This window comes from Neovison vison, chromosome 4 (assembly GCF_020171115.1).
Source record: "Neovison vison isolate M4711 chromosome 4, ASM_NN_V1, whole genome shotgun sequence".
Taxonomy (NCBI): Eukaryota; Metazoa; Chordata; class Mammalia; order Carnivora; family Mustelidae; genus Neogale; species Neogale vison.
Genome location: NC_058094.1, coordinates 807686 through 827677, shown reverse-complemented (window position 1 = coordinate 827677; position 19992 = coordinate 807686). Strand labels below are relative to the sequence as shown.

Here is a 19992-nt window from a genome sequence, read left to right as displayed (position 1 = left end):
GCCGTGGGCTATGATCCCGCCATGGAAGGAACGACGTCCTTCACACACTCCCACACAGACGAACCTTGGAAACATCGTGCTGAATAAAAGAGGCCAGGTACCACATGGTTTGAGTCCACTGATGCGAAACGTCCAGAACAGGCAAATCCTTAGAGACCAAATGTAGACCAGGGTTTGCCAGGGGCCGGGGGATGTCAGTGTTCTGGAATTAACTGTGCTGATGGTTTCACGAGTCTATTACTATGTTGAAAACCTCTGCTCTCCCCACCCCCACATACACAGGTGTGTGCACGTGCGCGCGCGCGCGCGCACACACACACACACACACACACTGTGGTCCCCCCAGCCAGTGAGACTGGGGGCCAGAGGTATGACCATAACTGTTTTCCTTTATGTAGTTCCGCAATGTGGTCATCGTTTGTGTCGTTTTCTCCGATCGCACTGTACTGGGGACAGAAGACCACAGCCCTAGAGTCCTCTCCCAAGAGCCCGATTAACTGCCAGCCCGGCCCCTGCGGCTGAGCTCTGGTCACCAAAGACAACACCCTGTGCTGACCACCCACTCACCCCGCGAGCACCCTGCAGATGCTGTGACGGCCTGGGGCAGTGTGGGGGACACAGATGACCCAGCGCAGAGTCCAGGCCCTGGGAAAAGTAGGACAGGGATGGAGGGTGCCAGGCAGGATGCCAGCCCTGCCAGGGAGTGGGGAAGCCCCTCCTGCTGAGTCTCAAAGAAAGCACAAGATACATGCTGGGCCCATCCCAGCAGACACGTGCACACCCACCCCCACCCCAGGGCTTCTCTGGACCCACCTTCTCCCTAGGCTGATGCGGGCTCCCTACCCCAACCCCCCTGCCCGGAAGCCCTGCTCCCCAACCCCACCCGGACCCCCAAAGCGACTTCATCAGAACCCTGAGGCGCTGCTTTCGGGCCCACTTGGACTCTGGGGCCACCCTGCTCCCGGCCCATGGGACAACCCTGAAGGCTCCACCCCGGCCGCCCGGGCCCTCCTGGAAGCCCCAGTCCCCCCTAATCCTACAGACAGGCCCGTGGCCCTGTGCACACAGCACCACGGGGGAGTTGGGCTGCCCCTCTACCAGCACCTTCACCCCACTCTCCTGGCCGGCCTGGGTCCTCCCTCACCCACACCCTCCCTGCCTCCCACAGCCAGCCTCAGAGTGGCTCTAGGCCAGGCTCTGGGGAACCGGGACTCAGGAGAGCCCTCGCAGCCCCTGCCACGGGGCACCCAGAGCTCTCCCACCACAGACCCAGTGGCTCCACAGGAATGTGCCCTGGAGAGAAGGCGGGGGGGATGGGCAAGGGTAAGGGCTCAGGCTGACAGGAAACTGAGAATGTTTGGGAGGAGCAGTGACCCTGAAGGGAGGACTGGGGATTTCCAGGGGGAGAACCGGGGAATGAATGACGTGTCCGGGGTGGGGTCGGGGATCACTGGGGGCAGGGACTGAGTGGCTAGACTTTGGAAGGGCCACTGGGGAAGGAGCTTCTCATGTGTGGGGCCGGGAGGGTGAGAGCTAGCTTGGGCTAGAAACCAGGAGGCAGAAGCCAGAGTCCTTGGTGGGCCCAGTGAGGGACCAGCAGAGCTTGGGCATGGCTGAGGGGCTGTCCCCCAGGCAGAGCTGAAAAGTGCTGTGCTGGGACCCAAGAGGGGGGGCTCAACCTCCCCGTCTGCACACTGGCTGGCATCAAGGGCCACCCCTTCTCTCCCTCCCCCACTGGGAGCCCTCCACTTCCAGGGACAGGGTGGACCAGGGCCTTGGTCCTCTGGTAGGTCCAAGGCATGCACAGCGGTCAGGCCTGCAGCCTATCGTCCAGCCACGTATGGCCTCCTCTAGGCTCCTCCTGGCCTTGGCAGTGGCCCTGGGCTGGCCACAGGCACCAACCTAGCCCCTTACTCAAAGGAGCTAAGGAGTCCCGGGGGTGCCTGGTATGACCCAGAAGCCCTCCGATGCCCAGGCCCATGTGGGAAGCCCCCAGCACTCACTCTCCTACCAAGCCATGGCCAGCTGCCAGTACCACCAGACCAGAGAGCTGGGCCATGGGCCCCGGCGAGTCCACGCTGTGTACCCTCGGGCAAGAAGCTCTCGAGTCGCCGACTGCCCTTTCGTCAGTCTCCAGCCACCACGCCCAGGAGGTGGACACGGGCCAAGACAGCCCAGTGTGTCCAACACCAAGCCTGGCATCCAGGGAGGCTGGGTTGGGGAGGGCGGGCACCGAGACAGGAGAACCCCCAGGGACCTGTCAGATCTCACTCCTGGGAGGCAGGCCTCCAACTCAGGGAGTAGAGGGAACATGGCTACTCTGGTCAGTATGCCTCACCCAGATGCCCCAGACAGGATCTGGACCAACCCGATCACACCAAGGAAGATTCTGGAACAAACCACTATGTATTCTGTGTATTTTGCGTAGGTGTCCCTACTTCAAACAGAGTGACCGCTTCCTAAACAGTTGACAGGAGACAGACACAGGAACCACAGGAGAGCTGTGGCCCACGTGGGCAGCTGCTTCCATGCCCAGGACCCACCCAGATGAACCCTCCAAGGCCAGGCTGGCTCTGGGAGCTAAGAGCAGCAGGCCGGCCCTCTCTGGACCTAGACTCCCTCCCTCAGCAGCCCGTCACCCCAGGAGCATCTCTGTGAGGACCAGGCCAACGGGGCGGCCACAGCACAGGCAGGACACCGCACAGCACAGCCAGAGACCAAGCAGAAGCTCTTTGCGGAGGGGGCCTGGCAGGGAAGAGCCCTAGGTGCTCTGCAACCTCTCCCTGCCTGGGGGAGGTCAGTAGGCAGAGAGCAAGGTGAGGCCCTAGCAGGAGCTCTCCCTGAGCTGCCCTTGGGGGCCGAGCCAGCCACGTGGAGCTGGAAACAGCTCTGGTCCGCTCTGCCCAGGGCCCCCGCCTCGACCCTCTGCAGCAGCTCACTCACCCGGCCCTGAGCCTGTGTGGGCCAGGAGCCAGGGCTGTGTGTGCCCTCCGCGGACAGCACGAAGGGCCTGGACAGGTCAGAGGCCCCAGGGGGCCCCTGCAGCAGGCCAGGGGGTCTGTCAAAGCCAGAGAATCAGTTCTTCTCAATAGGAAGAGAAGGCTGCCCAGTCTTCCCCAGCCCACGGCTGCCTACGGGGGCGGGGGGGGGGGGGGGGGGGGTGTGGAGTGTCGGAGAAGGGGAGTGAGGAGGTCCCTGCCAAGGAAGGGTGGCAGCCTAGGTGACGGCCCGTTTGGGGATGTGAGGAGAGGCCACAAGTATGCGACCCACTGCCAGGTGTGGCCGCGGGGGCCCCCACCCCACGCGGGGAGGCACCCTGCTGAGGGGCGCGGGAGGGCTCGGCCTTGACCCACGTGTCTGCTGGGCACCGGCTGGGAACACTGGACCCCGGCCCCGAGAGCCTCCGCCCGCGGCGCGGCCCACCCCACCACCCTCGCCGCGCGATGCCCTATTAAGGGCATGACCGCGGGGGCTCCGCCGGCCGCTCCCGCCGCTCCCGCCTCTCCCCGGGGGCGCCGCAGCCGCGGGGGGTCGAGCGGGGCCGGCGAGGCGGCGGGCTGGGCGGTAACCGGAGCCGCGATAGGAGCGGCCACGGCGGACAAGCGGTCAGAGGCCGGGCCGTCAGGCTGGAGGACCTGCCAGGGCCCGGCCGGACGGCAGGTCGCCCGCACGGTGCGCGGGGCCGGCGGCGCCGTACCTTTGTACTTCTCCCGCACCTCCTCGTAGGCCTGGATGAAGTCCAGCTCGTCGGGCGGCGGGCCCGGGGGCGGCGGGGCGGCCATGCCTGGGCGCGGGGCGGGGCGGCGCGGAGCGGCCTCCAGACCCGGCGGCCACCGGCCCCGCGGCCGCGCGCCGCTTAAAGGGGCGGCCCCGCCCCGCCCCCCGCACCCAGGATGCCCCACGGGCGGGGCGGGGCCGGGCGAGGGGCCAGGGGGCCGGGGCCGCGCGGGCCGGGCTGGGCAGGCTCCCGGCCGCCGCACCCCTCCCGCCCCGCCCCCGACCCCCGCCGGCCCCGACGTCCCCGGCTACCTCACCTGGCCGCCCCCGGGCGCGCCCCTCCCTCCTCCCCGCGCCGCTCCCGAGACGCCTCCCGCCGCTGGAGACCAGAGCTGGTGGCTTCGGTATAAAAAGAGCCTCAAAGCACAACAAATTTTAGTCTAAAAGGACTAAAATAGGCAATGCGCAGCCAAAAGAAAAAAGATTTGGTAAAACTAAAAGACAGATTCTTTCCCACCCCCGAAATGGGCAAAGCCCCCCGTGTCCCAGCGCGGGAGACGAACGTCCTCCTTTGCAGGCCGCAGACCCCGCGGCTCACGCCCCGACGGCAGCTCGCCCGGCGAGGGCTGCGGCCACCACCCCACGGCGGAGGCGGACGCCAAAGACGGAGTGCGGTGCGGAAGGACACTCGTGATCCGCTTTCACGTGGGTAAAAATCCTTCTTCAAAACCCATATGTGACGCCCACACACCCTCACGGCGTCCCGCGCCTCCGCGCTGCCTTGCGCTGCTGCCGGGCCTCGCCCCCACGGAGCCCCTCGCCACTCGGCAGCTGGCCTTGCAGGCTTCTGGCCACCTGCCTCAGTGTCGCCCCGGCCTCCTGCAGGGGCCAGGCCTGCCCTCCACATGCCTCGCCCTCATTCTGTCCTGGGGGCAATGGGGTCAGCTGTCTGCAGCCTGCGCCAGCGAACCCTCAGCCGGTCCTTCCCCTCCTGCCACAGCCTGCCTGATGGCCTCCAGCCCTGGGTCACCCACTTCCCAGGGGCAGGGGCCGTCCCCAGCTGCCCCGCCCTACACTCGCAGGGGCCTCCGGCCGGGCCCTTCCCGTCCTCCTCTGCAGGGCAGCGGCTGGAGGCCAAAGCAGGCCCCCAGCCCACGGAAGCCCCGCAGCTCTAGCCAACCGGGGACCCCTCCCCTCCGGCTCCTGCGTGCTCCCCCGCGCTGCCGGGGTTGGCGGCCGAGAGCAAGGGGCCTGGGAGGTGGCCCTGCCCCAGGAGCCCCAGAAAGTATCATGGCATCTGGGCACTGGCTCCTGGTCATGAGGCCCATGATGGCGCCTCCAGACCCGACTCAACCTCGGGCTCCGGCGCGGGCCTCCTGTGGCGGACAGGCGGGGGCCAGCAGGTGGCGCTGTGCGGCCCGCGGTCACCTGCCCCCGAGGCGCAGCGGGGCTCCCACCGCTGACACCCGCGGGGAGCCGCCGGCAGGTGCTCAGTCAGCAAGTGGGCGCCAGTGTCCGAAATGGACCGACGAGGCCCAGGGCGTTACCTGCAATGCGGATGACGGCCCGCTCGGCGGGGTCCAGCACGCTCCCATTGCCCCCGGAGCCCCCTCCGCTTCGCCTGGTCCTCTGTGTCTTCCCCAGGTTCCAGGGCAGTGTGTCCCCAGGGCTGGGCGAGCCGCTGCCTCCGTTGGCATCTTCAGCCACCGGCCGCCCCTCGTGGTCCTCGCCTGACATGGCCTCCTGGAGAGGGAGCAGGAGGGGGTCACACTTCTGGGTTTAGGGGGTTACTGCACACCAACCGCCACCTCCTTAATCTGGACATTGACCGCACCCTTCGCACCCTAACCAGCTGGACACCGAACGCCACTCCCCTCCTGGGTCCCACTTCACTGACCACCCCCAACCCAGACACTGACAACTCTGCTCCCATCCACAACTGGCCTCACTCCCTCCAGCTCACCCTGGGGACATCCACACAAAGACACCCCTCCCCCCAACACTGACCTCACTCCCTTGTCTATCGCCAGGACACTGGCCCCTCCACACTGTCTGTGCCGGGGCTCACGCCATCATTCAGAAACCAGCCCCCACTGGCTGCTCCCAAACCTGCACGTCCCCTGAAAACCTCTGATCAGCAGGCCAGCCGCACCATCAGGGAGCCCGGACCGCACTCCCTGCCCTCACCCCGCCATCAGGGAGGGGTCCCGGCCCACACGGGCCCTCTACCTCCGAGCTGTGTCAGCCTCTAGGACTCCCAACCGCCTTTCCCCACCCCCACCTCCGCGCGGTCCCACCTTGCTCTCCGCAGTGAAGGCCTGTGAGCATCGGGAGCCGCAGCGGCGTGGGCGGAGCTCGGGCCTCCCCTCCTGCCCCAGCCCAGAGCCTCACGCGCACCCGCACCGCCGGCGCTGCCGGGGCACACGCACACCCACGCGTGACGGCTCTTCAGCTCCGGGTCCCCAAGAGCGCTGGCGTGCGGGAGGTGAATGGAGCTCTGTCCCGGCAGGGCCGGGTGGAGTGGGGGCACAATGTGGACTCTGTGCCTCCGCCCTGGGGCTAAGCGCTGGCGAGGAGACGGCGGGCACCGGAGTTAGGGGCCACCCCGCCCCGCCTACCCCCTCCCCCCCCCCGTTCCTCCACCCGCACCTCTGCTCCAGTCCCCCCGCCCGGTACGCCGCTGTCACCGCGCCTCCCCAGCAGCCTTTCCTGCCCACACTCCGGGCACCGCCCGTCCAGTTCCGCAGTGCTGGGCGCGCAGAGGTGGTGTCCTCCGCAGGGAGCATGGGCCGCGACGCAGCCCCTAGTTCCGGGACGCCTGAGGCCGCAGCGCCCCCAACCCCGCCCCGCAGCTCCCGCGCGCCGCACGCCTCTCCATCCCCCGCCGGGTCCTACGTGCCTGGTGGCTCAGCTCGGCTAGGCTCGGTCGCCGCCACGGGACTGCCGGGCGGGGAGAGCCGCGGAGGCTGCGCAGGCGGGGCGAGCTCGGAGCCCCGCCCCGGCCCCAACCGAGCGCCGCCCGTGCGGTCGTCGCGCCCGGGTGCGCGCGGGGCCGGGGCCTCCCCGAGGCGACGGGCCGGAGCGCGCGTTCCGCTTGGCGAGCAGCGCCCGACTGGTGCGCGCCGCTCTGGCCGGGCGCAGGCCTCCCCGCGCGCACAGGGCGGGCCGGTCGGCAAGGAGACGTTGTTGGGGAGCGTGCGTGTCACTAAGGCGACGTGGGGTCGCAGGGGTGCGCGCTGGGTCCGGCCTCCGCCCGCGGCCCAGGGCTACCCCAAAGGAGCCACGGACTCTGCCCGCCGGCCCTCGCCCGTAGCCACGCCGGGGTCCCCCATTTCCCTAGCAGAGGTCGGACCCAGAGGTTCCCGTAGGCCCCGCCGCCTGGTTTCCAGTAGACGTTTATTCAGGAAACCGTGGCGCTCGGTCGCGGTTTGGCGGAGGCGGGCGGGGTCGAGCGGGCCCACCCTCCCTCCGGCCTCTGCTGACCCCTGGTGGCTGGGCCGGCTCCGGCGGGTACGGGCCCCCAAACGGGGACACAGCCCTGGTCCCCCAGGTTCGCACCCTCCTGTCCACTCCCCCCAGCCAGAGGTGGGGCGACCCCAGGGGCAACTCGGGCAGCCCAGGGGACGGGAAGGCCGTGCGCAGCCAGGAGCCCAGGGACTGGAGGGGGCGGGGGGAGGAGGGTCAGGAGGCTGGAAAATGGCCCAAATGCCCAGAGGAGTCCTCTGCGGAAGCCCGGGCATGTGCTTGCAAGTAATGAGGTGGGTGGGCAGGGCCCGGGTGTCGCAAAGGATGACAAAGATGCTGGGCTGGCGGAGGCCCACCACCCCGCTCCTGGCGCAGGAACACGTGGCCAGGGGCGCGCAGGGGGTTGGGGGGTGCCCACAGGTTTCCACCACCGGGAACACCGGGAACACCGCCTTGTGGCCATCAGCGCTGGGGCCCAGTAGCAGTCCTGCAGAGACAGGGAGGCACGCCCCTGCCCACAGAGTGTGCCTGCAGGGGACAGGCGAGGGTCAAGATGGTCTCAGGTGACCAGAGCCGGAGACCACTGCCTGGCCTGTCAAAGCCTCCCTAGCTGTGGCTGAAGCCCTGTGCACATGTGTGGGACTGCCCGGCGGATGGGCCGTGGCACAGGACCTGCTCCCCTGGGCGTCTCTCAGGGGCCTGCTCCAGGTGCTCCCCGGGGCGTGGGACCTGCTGCGGCAGCCCACGCTCACACGCTCCACCCTGGGAAAGCCATCCAGGGCCACGCTCTCTGGAGACGCTTCTACCCCTACCCCCCCAACCCCTGGGGAACCCGCAGCAGAGCTGAGCCTGGAAGCCAAGAGCCTTCTCTTGGTAGAGTTCAGGGTCTGGGGAGATGGTCGAGCTCCAGTCACGCTGCCTCCCGCTGTAGAGGTTAGGCAGACATTAGCCACCCAGATGGGGGCCCAAGTAGCGCTGGAAGGCTTCTCAGAAGCCTTGCTCCCTCCAGGGAAGTCTGGTCCTTGCAGGAGGAGGGCTGCAGGTGGGCAAGCCCAAGCACTCACCAGGCCCCGGCACCCACAGCCAGGCTCTACAGGGCAAAGCTGAGCTAGGTGCCCCTACTGCACACAGGACGTCCCGGAGATCCCACGAGATGGCCCTGACCCTTCAGCACTGGGAAGACCAGCAGCCAGCCACAACGGAGCCAACTCAGTGGCTCAAACAGAGCTTCCAAAGAAATTCCAACTAATCTCTTCAGGGGGAGGCAAGAGAATATCACATCCACGCACCAGGACTGGCTGCTTGGAGAAAGAATCAGTCTGAAAAGGCTGGGAATGGAATGCGGGCATAGAGTCCAGTGAGCAGACTGGGTGGTGAGGTCAGGAGGTGGAGCTGGGGAAGTGGCCCCCAGCTCAGAGCTAAAGGGAGGAGATGGGGACCCATGGGGACCTTCCCATGGGGAAGGTGGCACACAGGGGGCCAGCCCCTTCCAGGGAGGGCACCCTGGAGCCCAGTTTCCCTGCCCCGAGCTGGCGTCTGCTGGTGGAAAGGATCCATAAAAAGGCCCAGAAGGACAAAGGCGAAAGACACATCCCTGGCGCCTACCTGCTGGGGAAACTCCCAAGTACCCAGACACACGCGCACACACACATGCATGCGCACACACACCCCTAAGTCATATGCAAGTGGGGAAAATCTGGGAAAAACGCCACATGCTCACCACCAATGCTACTAGGTGCTAAGAGACCATAAATGGATTTTTTTTAGCTTTCCTAAAACAATGTTTTTTTAAGTGAAAAGAAAAGGGCAATGTCTTTCAGAGCTTGGAAGGAAAACATAGTTTGATCCCGAACACTATGCCTGCCTACACTACTAATGAGGACAAAATAAGGACATTTTAAGATACGCAAGATCTCACTGTGCTTATTTAACTTGTTTTAACTTGTCTTAACTATGTCTCAAACAGAGCAGCTTTCACTCGAAAAACAAGTTTCCACCAATTACAGTTGCAAGTTACCTCTAATGGTAAAAAGCAAAGTAAATGTTTCCTGGCCAGTCAGGGAGGTTCTCTACTAAACAGAGTCAGTACAGGCTGGGGACAGGGGGCACCGAGGGTAACCACACAGGGAAAAAAGTGAAAGTTTAAAAAAAAAAAAAAAAAAGCTGAAGAGCCTGGCTCGGGCAGTCGACCCCGTGACTCCTGACCTCAGGGTCATGTGCTCAAGGTTCAAACTCCACACTGGACATGGAGCCTACGTAAAGAGGAGGAGGAGGAGGAGAAGAAAACGGGCCATTAGTCTTTGAATCCTTGCATAATTCTCTTTCATGCAACACAGTTTTAATAACGAGGATTTCGTTTCCTGGTTTCCTCTGGTTCATTGGTAAATACTTTCCGTTACCATCACGGTGGTCACAAACTAGGAAGTGACACCTGTCAACCTTGATAACGTAAGAAAAACGCAACTGGCCAGCCCGTGCGATCTCCGCACCCCACGGAGGAGTCAAGAAACGGTCTCCGACGTTGTTCAGGAAACACAAGCCGCGAGTGCCAGAATCAAGAGCCTGGAGCCTGCTAGCCCCGCGAGGGGGGGTGGGAGCCACGCGCGGCGGAGCCTGTTGCCACAGAGCAGAAGGGGGAGCTGCTAAGTCCAAGCGCGGAGGGAAGGGGCCCTCTGCGCTGGAGCTGCCGCCTGTAGGAAAACAGCGGTGCTGGGCCATCTGGGGAAGGGGGGGACGTTCTGCATCTCTGCCCGGCGGCGGGTCACTTCTGCTGCCCGGCCCGCCTGCAGCTCTGGGCATCCAGCGTCCGGAGTGCCTGGCTGGCCTCGGCCACCACAGAGGCCTGGGCTCTGCAAGGCCCCTTCCTCCCGCCCTCCTCCCTCACCTGACCGGCTGGCTCATCTGCACCTGTCCTCACCTCATGGTCACTCCCCCGATGGCTCGGCTCAGCTCCGGCCACTGCCCTCACCCCCTGGCGGCCTCCTGAGGCCCTCTGCAGCCTCTCCTTCCCGCTGCCTGACAGGCGGGGGCTCGCTCTCGGTGTCCCCCACCCAGTGCTTCCCAGTCTTTGAAGCACACCCATAGGGCCGGGGCTGCCTGGGTGCCTCAGTCAGTGAGGCATCTGCCTTCGGCTCGGGGTCCCGGGATCGAGCCCCAATTCGGGGGGGGGGGTCTCTGCTCAGCAGGGAGCCTGCTTCTCCCTCTCCCTCCGCGGCTCCCCTGCTTGTGCTCTGTCAAATAAATACAATCTCCAAAAAAGTTTAAAAAGTGAAACACACCCATGCTCAGAGTTGCCACATTTAGCGAATAAAAATAGTGCAGCAGGTCCCGCTGGGGCAGACGCTGTGGGGGGGTGGTCCCCAGAACAGCGCCAGTCCCTTAACTACGGGGTGCGTAATCCTTACAGTGGCCACGGGATGGCGCCACCACCCCGCGCTTCCGACAAGGAGCGCGGGTGCCACCCTCCGCCCTCACTGGGCTGCAGTCTGCAAAACCGGGACCCCTCCTCTGGCCTGTCAGATCCTGGGGCCCCCTGCCCTCTACACCCTTCTGTCTCCCCCCACCCCCAGACCAGGGACAGGACTAGGGAGCCCCGTGGGCCCTCGTCCGAGAGGCCAGAGTGACAGCCGGGGGCAGGGGTGGGGAGGGGCTCAGCAAGGCAATGTGGTGTCTGAATGGAGTGGGCGACCACACGAGGCCGGCAGCACAGGGTGTGGACGCACCGGGGCCATGCGGATCCCATGTGAGCAGCCGCCCCAGGGCCCCACCCGGGCCTCCCTGCTGCTCTCCGCCAGACCCCAGCCTGTCCAAGGACCCTCCCGCCTCTGCTGACACTCCTGGAGACCCAGGGGATCTGGGCCATTCCTAGGGCACTGGACCCCGATGGCTGCCCGCCCCCTGCCCTCCCCAGTGCAGGCTCACAGCTGGGGCCCAAAGCTGCCAAGACAAAGGCCAAACTCTGATCCCGGGCGGGGGTGGGGGGGCTGCCAGCAATCCTGCTAGGTGGTGGGGCCCCAAAGTCCTGGAGACCGGTGCCGTCACCCCCTGGGCAACACTCACATGTTGACTCCAGACAGGCTCCCAGGACCCCACAATCTCCTCCTGGACCTGTGCCTCCAAGGCAGCCCCCAGCACCCCACCCAGCTCAGCTCACCCTGCCTGAAAGCCACGCGCACCCCCGGACGGGCCACCAGATCCCTGCCCACGAGCTTGTCTTCTGCCTCCCACAGGTTCACCACAGCGTGGCGGCGTCCCCTGTGGCCACCCCAGCCCCCTCCCGGGCCCTGGAGGCCGGATCCCACTCTGGGCGCCCCTCAGACCCCCACTACGCCCAGCTCTGAGACAGCAAGTCCTCCCCACCCAGGTCCTGCAGGGTGGCCGACCACACTCAGACCTCTGCTGGGGGCAGGGAGAGATGTGGGGTCAGTGGCCAAGCCCAGGCAGGGTGCAGGGTACAGGGTAAGCCAGGTGAAAGATGGAGAGGAGGGGAAGGGTACAGGGTCACAACACAACACAACACAAGGTAGAAGGCCAGGTCGAGAAAGGGCCCCAGGGTGTGCTGGGGTCCCCAGAGAGCCCTACCCATGTGCACCTTCTCTTGGTCACTGCCTATGCAGTTTGGGGGCTGCAGGGTGTGTGGAGACCTGCTCCAAAGACCTGCTGGCCATCTCCACTGGGCCCACTGGGTCTGGAGACCCCACAGGCCATGGCCCGCCAGCTCCCCATCCCAGTAACCCGGTAAACCCCAAGCTGACTGGCCCAGCCTGGCCAAGAGACCCAAGGGGACCCATCCCTAGAGAGGCTCCTGTCTGCCCTGCTTCCTCCTCGGAGCACAGTGTCCCCAGCCCTGCCCTCCTCAGCGCCCTCACTGGCTCTCCATGCTCGGTGGCCCCTGGCCCCACTGTGACCAGGTAGTTCCCTCTGCCGGTGTCCGTGGCAAGCTGCTCGGGCTCCTCGATGTCACAGTGGGGGGGCCAGGCTCAGCCCCGAGCACCGCCACTGGGGGTCCTGCTGTAGGACCCACCTGGCCACTCGGAGGAAAGGCGAGGACAGAGGCCCGTCAGGGCTCTGAGGAGCAGGGAGGGTGCGCCCCACGTCTCTCTATGCAGCTCCCTTCAGCCTGCCGCTGCTGGAAGGAGGCAACCGTGTGCAGGTGCCCAGGTGGGCAGTCCAGGCCCTCCTGGGCCCCCCTGCCACTGCAGAGCACGGGCTCCAGACACAGCCCGCGCAGCAGCAGGCCCTCGGGGAGACGCTCCCCACCACATCCGCCGCTGGGCCTGGGACGCCTCAACCCCCTCAGGCCCAGGGTCGCCAGGACGCAGACTCCTGCAGGGGAAGGTGCAGGCCGGCGCCCAGCGTCCGCCCAACAAGCACACCTGCCCCAATCTTGCGACTCCCCTGCCTCGGAGAGGGGCTGGGGCAGGTGGGCCAGGACCCAGTCTGGTGGGGGACTGTCCAGGGCAGAGCGGGGAGGCACTCGGTGCTCTGTGGCACACAGCAGGGTCTGGCCGTGCTGCTCTGGATGCTGGGGCACAGGCAGGGAGCGGGGGACAGTCCCTGCAGCTGCACATGGGCGGGGCTGGCCTCGGGCTCAGCCGGCACCATGGAGCCTGTGCTCCTCCCAGGCCCACCGGCCCTGTAGCTGTAGGCAGGGGTGGAGTGGGATGTCGGGGTCCACAGCCAGCCGAGGGCCCACAGGCTGCTGAAGGGGAACAGCTCCCACCCTGGCCCAGCACAGCCACCGTCTGCTGTCCTCCCGGGGGCTCTCTGCTCTGTGCACCTGTGCGTCTTCCCGCCCGAGGCAGACGCCATCGTCACTGTCGTGGACAACCCAGCAGAGGTCACGCGCTCTGCCGACATGTGCTGCTGAGCAGATCCTCATCACAGAAGGAGAAAGGGAGGCGCAGACAGGACCCAGGGCAGTGCGGGGCCTCCCCCCGGCTGCACCTTTAGGGTCCACCTGCGCTCTTGCTACCGACCGCCCCACCTTTGGTCATCTGCCTCCAGCCTCCCAGATTCGTTCCCACGGCTGCTGGGAACCTCTCACTGACCCTGTGGCTCGTCCGGGGGACCTGGGGAGCCTGCACACAGGCTGCACCCCCAGCACCCTGGCCTGAGCCTCCCTCGGCTCCTCCCTGGGTCACTGCACTAGCCTCTTGTTTTCGTCTCCCTCTGACATGCCCACCCAACCCCACTGTCCGTCCTCAACAGAGAGGGCAGCGGAGCCCCATGAAGTGGCACCCACAGCTCCAGCTTAAGCCGTGGGAAAAGCCAGAATTACTCAGTAAAAGCCAAAGTCCTTTGGGGGCCCTGCCAGGCTTGGCCTGACCAGGTCCCAATCCCCTCTCTTTCCCCACCCTCCCTGCACTCCCCCCTGCTCAGCCAGCTCCAACCTCTTTCCGTAGAGTAACAGACACTCCCCGCCTCAGCACCCAAGCATGGGCCTGTCCCTCTGCGGGATGGGCCTCTCAGAGCCCTTGGCTACCACCCCCATGGCTCCCCTTAGCGCACTCTTCTTGGTAGATTTAACTTGACCCTAAAGTCCCTAAGGATTGGAGCGCATCGAGGGCTCAGATGACTAAATGTCTGCCTTTAGCTCAGGTCATGACATCAGGGTCCTGGGATGGAGCCCCCCACTGGGCTCCCTGGTCAGCCGGAAGCCTGCTTCTCCCTCTCCCACTCCCCCTGCTTGTGTTCCCTCTCTCCCTGTGTATCTCTGTCAAATAAATAAATAAAATCTTTTTTTTTTAAGATTTTTAAAATTTGTTTGACAGAGATCGCAAGTGGGCAGAGAGGCAGGCAAAGAGAGAGAGGAGGAAGCAGGTTCCCCGCCAAGCAGAGAGCTCAATGCAGGGCTCGATCCCAGGACCCCGAGACCAGGACCCTGAGACCATGACCTGAGCCGAAGGCAGAGGCTTTAACCCACTGAGCCACACAGGCGCCCTAAATAAATAAAATCTTTAACAACAACAAAAAAAAGTCCCTAAGGACCTTTGACTTGCTTGGGCCCCATCCAAGGCCCCGACCTCCACTTCATGGTTTTCATTTCTAATGGTTTTTCTCGTGAGCTCCGTAAATTGCGTGGACTTCCGGTTCGACACCCTCCCTGTCCATGTCTTCTCTTGTCCTAGAGCAGATCACCTTTCACACACTGTCTCAGGCGTGTCTCACACCCCAACCCGCGGCCGAGGGCTAAGTTTTCCGGGATTTTTGTGGATCAGCTGTCACACTGGTGGCCGCTGGGAACCCGCCGTGAGGGGCAAGTCTGTAACACCAGCACGAGCGGAGTCTGAGCTCAGGGCTTCCCCAGCTACCCCTGGTCTTGCACGGTGGGCCAGCGCGCCTTGGGTCGGGAGGGAGCATTCTCCGAACCACTGCGGGTCTGGGGAAGGCCACGAACAGGGCCCCCAGGCACTGCCGCCCAAACCGACCGGGCTGCGGCAGTCCGCCGGCCCCGGCAGCACTGCAGGAGTCCCGGGAAGAAGCTGACTTGACCTGCGGCCCCCGGCGATGACGCGGGACTGAGAAGGCCACCTTCACCGTCCGCGAGGATGCGGTGAGGACGCAAGACCTAGAAGGTCTAGTGTGGTCTCAGTGACTTTGCGGGAGCGGGGGGCGCTCAGAGGGGAAGGCCCGCGGGTTTGGGAGAGCCCGCACGAAAGGGCGAGAGAAGAGGGAAAGCGGGGTTTGAAGACCAGCGCGGCCTGGAGTCTCGGGCAGCGCGTCCCAGGCTCCGGAATGCACTTCCAGCTCCCCGAACCCAAGCGGCCAGGCCGGGCCTCTGCCTCCAGGGTCTTCAGCCCCCGCGGCCCAAGCCTGCCCTTCCGCGGACAGTGCGGGACGCCGGGCGCCGGCCTGGGGCTCGGAAAGGAGCCAGCACGGCGGCCACAGCGGGTACGACCCAACCGCGAGAAGCCCAGAGCTCCCGGTGCAGCCCCGGCCCGCAGCCCAGCTCCTCCGCCTCCCCGCCCCGCCCCGCCCCGGCCCCAGGCCCCGCCCCGGCCCAGGCCCCGCCCCGCCCCACCGCCCAGGCCCCGCCCCGACAAAGGGCCCGGCTGCGTCTCCGCAGCCTCAGGCCCCGCCCAGGCCCCGCCCAGGCCCCGCCCAGGCCCTGCCCCCGCCCAGGCCCCGCCCCGTCACAAGGCCCCGCAGCGTCTCCGGAGCCGCAGGCGCAGGCCCAGCCGAGCCGGCCGCCGAGCGGGTGCGGGTGTGGGTGCGGGCGCAGCGGCCATCGACCGCGCGGTCGCGCGCCGGACACCGTGCGCACCGTTCCGGAGGCGCCCCGCGAGTGGTGAGTCCCTGGCCCGAGCGCAGCGGCGTGGCTACCCGCTCGGCCGCTGGGCCGGCCGCCCCCGCGCGGGCCCTGCGCAGCCGAGCGGCGTCGCGGAGGGTCAGTCGGTAGGTCCCGCCGGGGCGCCCGGCCCTCTTGGGCCCGGCGCGGCGGCGGGCGGCGGGCGGGCGGGCGGCGGGCCGGCGGGGTAGGGGGCGGGGGGCGGGGGCGGCAGCGACGAGACCCGCGTCCCGAGCGCCCCCTGACCGGGCAGCGGGACCCATCCGCCCTCGGTGCGGGTTCCGTGGCCGCCGCCCCCATCCGCCTCGCCGTCTCGCCCGCTTTGTTCCCCCGCACGCCCTCTGGTCGCTTCCATCCCCCACACGCCCCCGCACCCCGCTGTTCCTGGCGTGCCCTCCTGGCAGGCGCCCCGGCAGCCGATCCAGGCCTGCTACCCCCCACCTTGGGAGCGAGGGACAGTCCGGCCTGCTTTTGGACAAGGGTCAGGACTCTCGCTGCTCACAGATGGCCTGGGGATTTCCTGGGATAGAAATAGCCGCCGGCTCTGGCCCCTTAAAGCTGCTTAAGGGGAGGGTGGCGAAGGGGAGGGTCCGGGCACGCCTCCACACCTCCCTGACCGCGCCCCCAGCCCCGACTCGGGCTGAGCTCTGACCTGGGAGACTCCGCCGCTGCGGTCACAAAGCTCCCCCATTTGCTGTTAAGAAACAACCAAAACCAAAAACCGTGGAGCTGGCGAAGTCATCCTGTCGTCTGGCCCCTCCTCCACTTTTGGGGTGGTCTTAGAACAGCCTCTTCCAAAGCCCCACACCCTGCCAACCACTCCGCCATGGCTTTGTGGTCCTTCTGCTCACGGGTTGCCAGTGGCCCTGGGGGCAAAAGTCATGAATGCCCCCCTTTGTGTCCTGGTTCCCTGCAGCAGGTGGGGCGGGGCAGCGGTGGCTGCTTCCGGGGACTTGTCACTGCGGGGCTGACTTCTCTCTCTCTCTCCTCTAGGGGGAGACCACAGAATCTGAGGCCATGCCCCATGAAAAGAGTTTCTTGGTGTCTGGGGACAGCTATCCTCCCCCCAACCCTGGATATCCTGGGGGACCCCAGCCCTCCATGCCTCCCTACCCTGGAGCCCCTTACCCACAAGCCCCCTTTCAGCCTTCTCCGTATGGCCAGCCAGGGTACCCCCAGGGCCCCAGCTCCTACCCCCAAGGTGGCTACCCGCAGGGCCCTTACCCTCAAGGGGGCTACCCCCAGGGCCCTTACCCTCAAGGGGGCTACCCTCAGGGGCCATATCCACAGAGCCCCTTTCCCCCCAACCCCTATGGACAACCACAGGCCTTCCCGGTACCGGACCCTGGCTGTGAGTACGAGGGGTGAAGCTGTGGGGGTAGGGGCAGGGGCTCCAGGTGCCCAGTTGAGCTGCTGACCCAGCCCCCTGCCCCTCAGCACCTCAGCATGGAAACTACCATGAAGAGGGGCCCCCATCCTACTACGACAACCAGGACTTCCCCGCCACCAACTGGGACGACAAGAGCATCCGCCAGGCCTTCATCCGGAAGGTGTGCGACGGAGGCTGTGGGCGGTGGGGAAGGGGGGGTGCGGAGGCCCCCCGTGGCGGGGCTCTGAGCCGGCTCCCACCCTAGGTGTTCCTGGTGCTGACCCTGCAGCTGTCTGTGACGCTGTCCACTGTGGCTGTGTTCACCTTCGTCGGGAAGGTGAAGGGCTTCGTCCGGGAGAACGTGTGGACCTACTATGTGTCCTATGCCGTCTTCTTCGTCTCCCTCATCGTCCTCAGCTGCTGTGGAGACTTCCGGCGCAAGCATCCCTGGAACCTTGTTGCCCTGGTAACCCCAGCGCCCGGCCTGCCCCCTCCCCCAGCGTCCTCACCTGCTGCCCCCTCTCTTTGCAGCCACAGAAGGGTGGGGATGGGGCGGGGCGGGGGTGGGGAGCCACTGCCCCCACACGAGGCTCTGTGTCCCCACAGTCGATCCTGACCGTCAGCCTGTCCTACATGGTGGGCATGATCGCCAGCTTCTACAACACCGAGGCGGTCATCATGGCCGTGGGCATCACGACGACCGTCTGCTTCACGGTGGTCATCTTCTCCATGCAGGTGAGGGGCTCTGGAAGGCCGGGCTGCTGGCCCCGCGGGCCCAGACGCCTTCCGGGCCGGCACCCAGACCCCTGTCCCCCCGTGCCCGCAGACCCGCTACGACTTCACGTCGTGCATGGGCGTGCTGCTGGTGAGCCTGGTGGTGCTGGTCGCCTTCGCCATCCTCTGCATCTTCATCCGCAACCGCATCCTGGAGATCGTGTACGCCTCGCTGGGCGCCCTGCTCTTCACCTGTGTGAGTGCTGGGGGCGGGCGGGGGGGCAGGGGAGGGCAAGGGACGGGCCAGAGGGGCAGCGAGGCGGCAGGCGCGTGTCCCTCACCAGCCCGCCCGCCCCTCCAGTTCCTGGCTGTGGACACCCAGCTGCTGCTGGGGAACAAGCAGCTGTCGCTGAGCCCCGAGGAGTACGTGTTCGCTGCGCTGAACCTCTACACTGACATCATCAACATCTTTCTCTACATCCTCACCATCATCGGCCGCGCCAAGGAGTAGCCGGAGCTCGGGGCCCCACTCAGGCGGCGTGGCAGGCCTGGGTCCTGGCCCTGACGGGGCAGCGCCGTCACACCTCCCCTCGCGCCCCCGCCTCCCGCCGGCCACAGCCCGGGACCGAGGGCCCCCCTCCGACCCTCCCATGTGTAACTGCGGATTCTCCTGTGTGGACCTGCCGTGGCCAGCATGGCCCCTTCTCGCCCTCCGGCCCCGCCCAGGGCAGTGGGGCCCGGTTCCCAGGCCGCCACCTGCTCACTCACTGTTGCATGAGCCGTCTGCCAGCCCGCCCCAGGGTCCGGGGGCCACACCAGGTCTCAGGGGAGAGGTGAGGGTGCACGTCTCCCTTCCCGTTCCAGCCCCCCCCACCCCAGCCTGGCCTAGGGTTCCCCTTCCCCCACCCCTCCCCCGCCCTGGAGCGCTGCCCTCTGGGGGCCCTGAGGACTGAGAGTCTTGTCCCCCCGCGGAGCCCTGAGGGCAGAGAAGATGAGGCTATTTCAGGGGGAGGGAGGCCTTCCTCTCGTCTTGCTGTCTTTAAAATTCCAATAAATGGGACCTTGTGCTCTCTACGCTGTGATCCCTCTCCTGGCCGCGTTTTCTGGGGTGGGGAGGAGCCTGCGGGCATCGCCGGGGTAAAGGGAGCAGGAGCAGGAGAGCCTGCTGGGGGGAAGTCAAGGACAGGGAGGTCGGCCAGGCCTCCTCCGTGCACAGTGCGCTGCCCTTCCCATCGCCCTCCTGAACTCCGTCTGAGGTACCCCGCGGGGATGGGGGCAGGGACCCGAGGCCTCCGGAGCTTAAGTGTGGCGCCAGGTTTGCAGGCTGGTGAACGGCCTGACTTTGCCACTCGCTCCTGGGAACCGCACAGCGTGGCGGAGGATCTTACGGGTCCCCTGGGTCTGGGGACAGTGTAGGTGACTGGCCCCAGAGCAGACTTCCCCCAGCTCTGCCCATCAGTGGGCACCTGACGTTGCCCCCCGGGCCTGGCTCAGACAAAGCCCTGCAGATCGCTCTGCCCCCCGTGAGGGGCTGCAGACTGGAGCCTCTTGGGGGAAGCTGGACAGACTCCGAGGGCTTGGCCCCCGCAGCCTGCCTCTAGCACCTTCCCCCAGCCTCACCTTGGTCCCCTGTTCTACGTGTCCTCCCCTCCTGCTGCCTCTCCCAGCCGGGCTCTAGGGGCTGCATTCAGAGGCCAGCCAGAGGTCAGCCGGCTGTCTATACCCTTGTCCTCCCCACAGAGGGGCCCCTGCACTGTCTGGAGTCCAGCTCTGTCGGGGGACCTCCCTCCCTTGGTTCTCTGCAGCCTTCCCCCGCAGGACCCCCACCTCCTGAAGCTTGAGAACCCTCTCCCGGGGCCCCTTGCCCCCCCGCAACCCCACCATTAACCCAACCCTACAACTGGCCTATGATCCCAGTGTCCCCGAAGGGACTCACAGCCCACGAGCCAACGTCCCTGCCGAGGTCTGCCAGCACCTCTGCTGTGTCCCCCGCCCAGCGTCCATTCTCCCCACAAACCTGCTGCTGACGTGTCCTCTCCATCCACGGTCTCTGCCCCACCGCCCCGGCCAGAACCAGGGCTGTCTTCTCTCCTCCCTGCCCACACCCGCCCCTGCACAGAAGGCTGCCTCGTGCTCACCTGTCCGCTCACACCGCCGGCCTGCTTCCTGCTAGGTCTATTTCCAAACGCAGATCACCCCCACCCCCGTCTGCTTCAAACCCTCGAAGAGTTGCTGGTGGAGGAACTGCACATTCTTGGCCTGGCCCATGAGCCTGCCATCTGCCCATTGGCTGCTTAGCTGGCCTCCCACTGTCCCCTAGCCGCTCAACGCCCAGGCCTGACCTTGCACCTCCTGAGACCCAGGCAAGCCCGACTGCCCAAGGCACGGATGCACGCACCCCTGGGCCCTTCCTGGAGTCCACCTCGCTGCGCCCCAT

General features: G+C 66.2%; 2 protein-coding genes across 5 annotated transcripts in view; one reads left to right on the top strand and one right to left on the bottom strand.

Annotated features, from left to right (window-relative positions):
- The window catches only part of PLEC (plectin), a 53235-nt gene extending 46555 nt beyond the window's left edge, over positions 1-6680 (bottom strand). Inside the window, exons 1-2 of one of the 4 annotated variants that reach the window (XM_044244792.1) lie at positions 6617-6680; positions 5265-5460 (exon numbers count right to left, since the gene is read on the bottom strand). In XM_044244792.1, the coding sequence (XP_044100727.1) occupies positions 5265-5454 (190 nt within the window). In that variant the 5' untranslated portion in view covers positions 5455-5460; positions 6617-6680. Of the gene's footprint in view, positions 1-3697; positions 3721-5264; positions 5461-5724; positions 5964-6014; positions 6283-6616 lie in introns of those variants that run through there. The other 3 variants (XM_044244791.1, XM_044244793.1, XM_044244799.1) reach the window with 3 other exon arrangements.
- Positions 6681-15388: 8708 nt separating this feature from the next.
- Positions 15389-18629, top strand: GRINA (glutamate ionotropic receptor NMDA type subunit associated protein 1). Its single transcript, XM_044244789.1, has 7 exons — positions 15389-15472; positions 16466-16823; positions 16910-17022; positions 17107-17307; positions 17448-17576; positions 17668-17811; positions 17917-18629. Exons 2-7 carry the CDS (start codon positions 16490-16492, stop codon positions 18064-18066), a joined length of 1071 nt encoding a protein of 356 aa, XP_044100724.1. The 5' UTR covers positions 15389-15472; positions 16466-16489; the 3' UTR covers positions 18067-18629.
- The last annotated feature ends 1363 nt before the right edge of the window (positions 18630-19992 follow it).

Bases quoted from the DNA above. Each gene is read 5' to 3' on its own strand.
- GRINA (XM_044244789.1), top strand. From the start codon at position 16,490: ATGCCCCATGAAAAGAGTTTCTTGGTGTCTGGGGACAGCTATCCTCCC. The intron at 17,577-17,667 runs GTGAGGGGCTCT...CCGTGCCCGCAG, and splicing joins TGGTCATCTTCTCCATGCAG to ACCCGCTACGACTTCACGTC. The intron at 17,812-17,916 runs GTGAGTGCTGGG...CCGCCCCTCCAG, and splicing joins GCGCCCTGCTCTTCACCTGT to TTCCTGGCTGTGGACACCCA.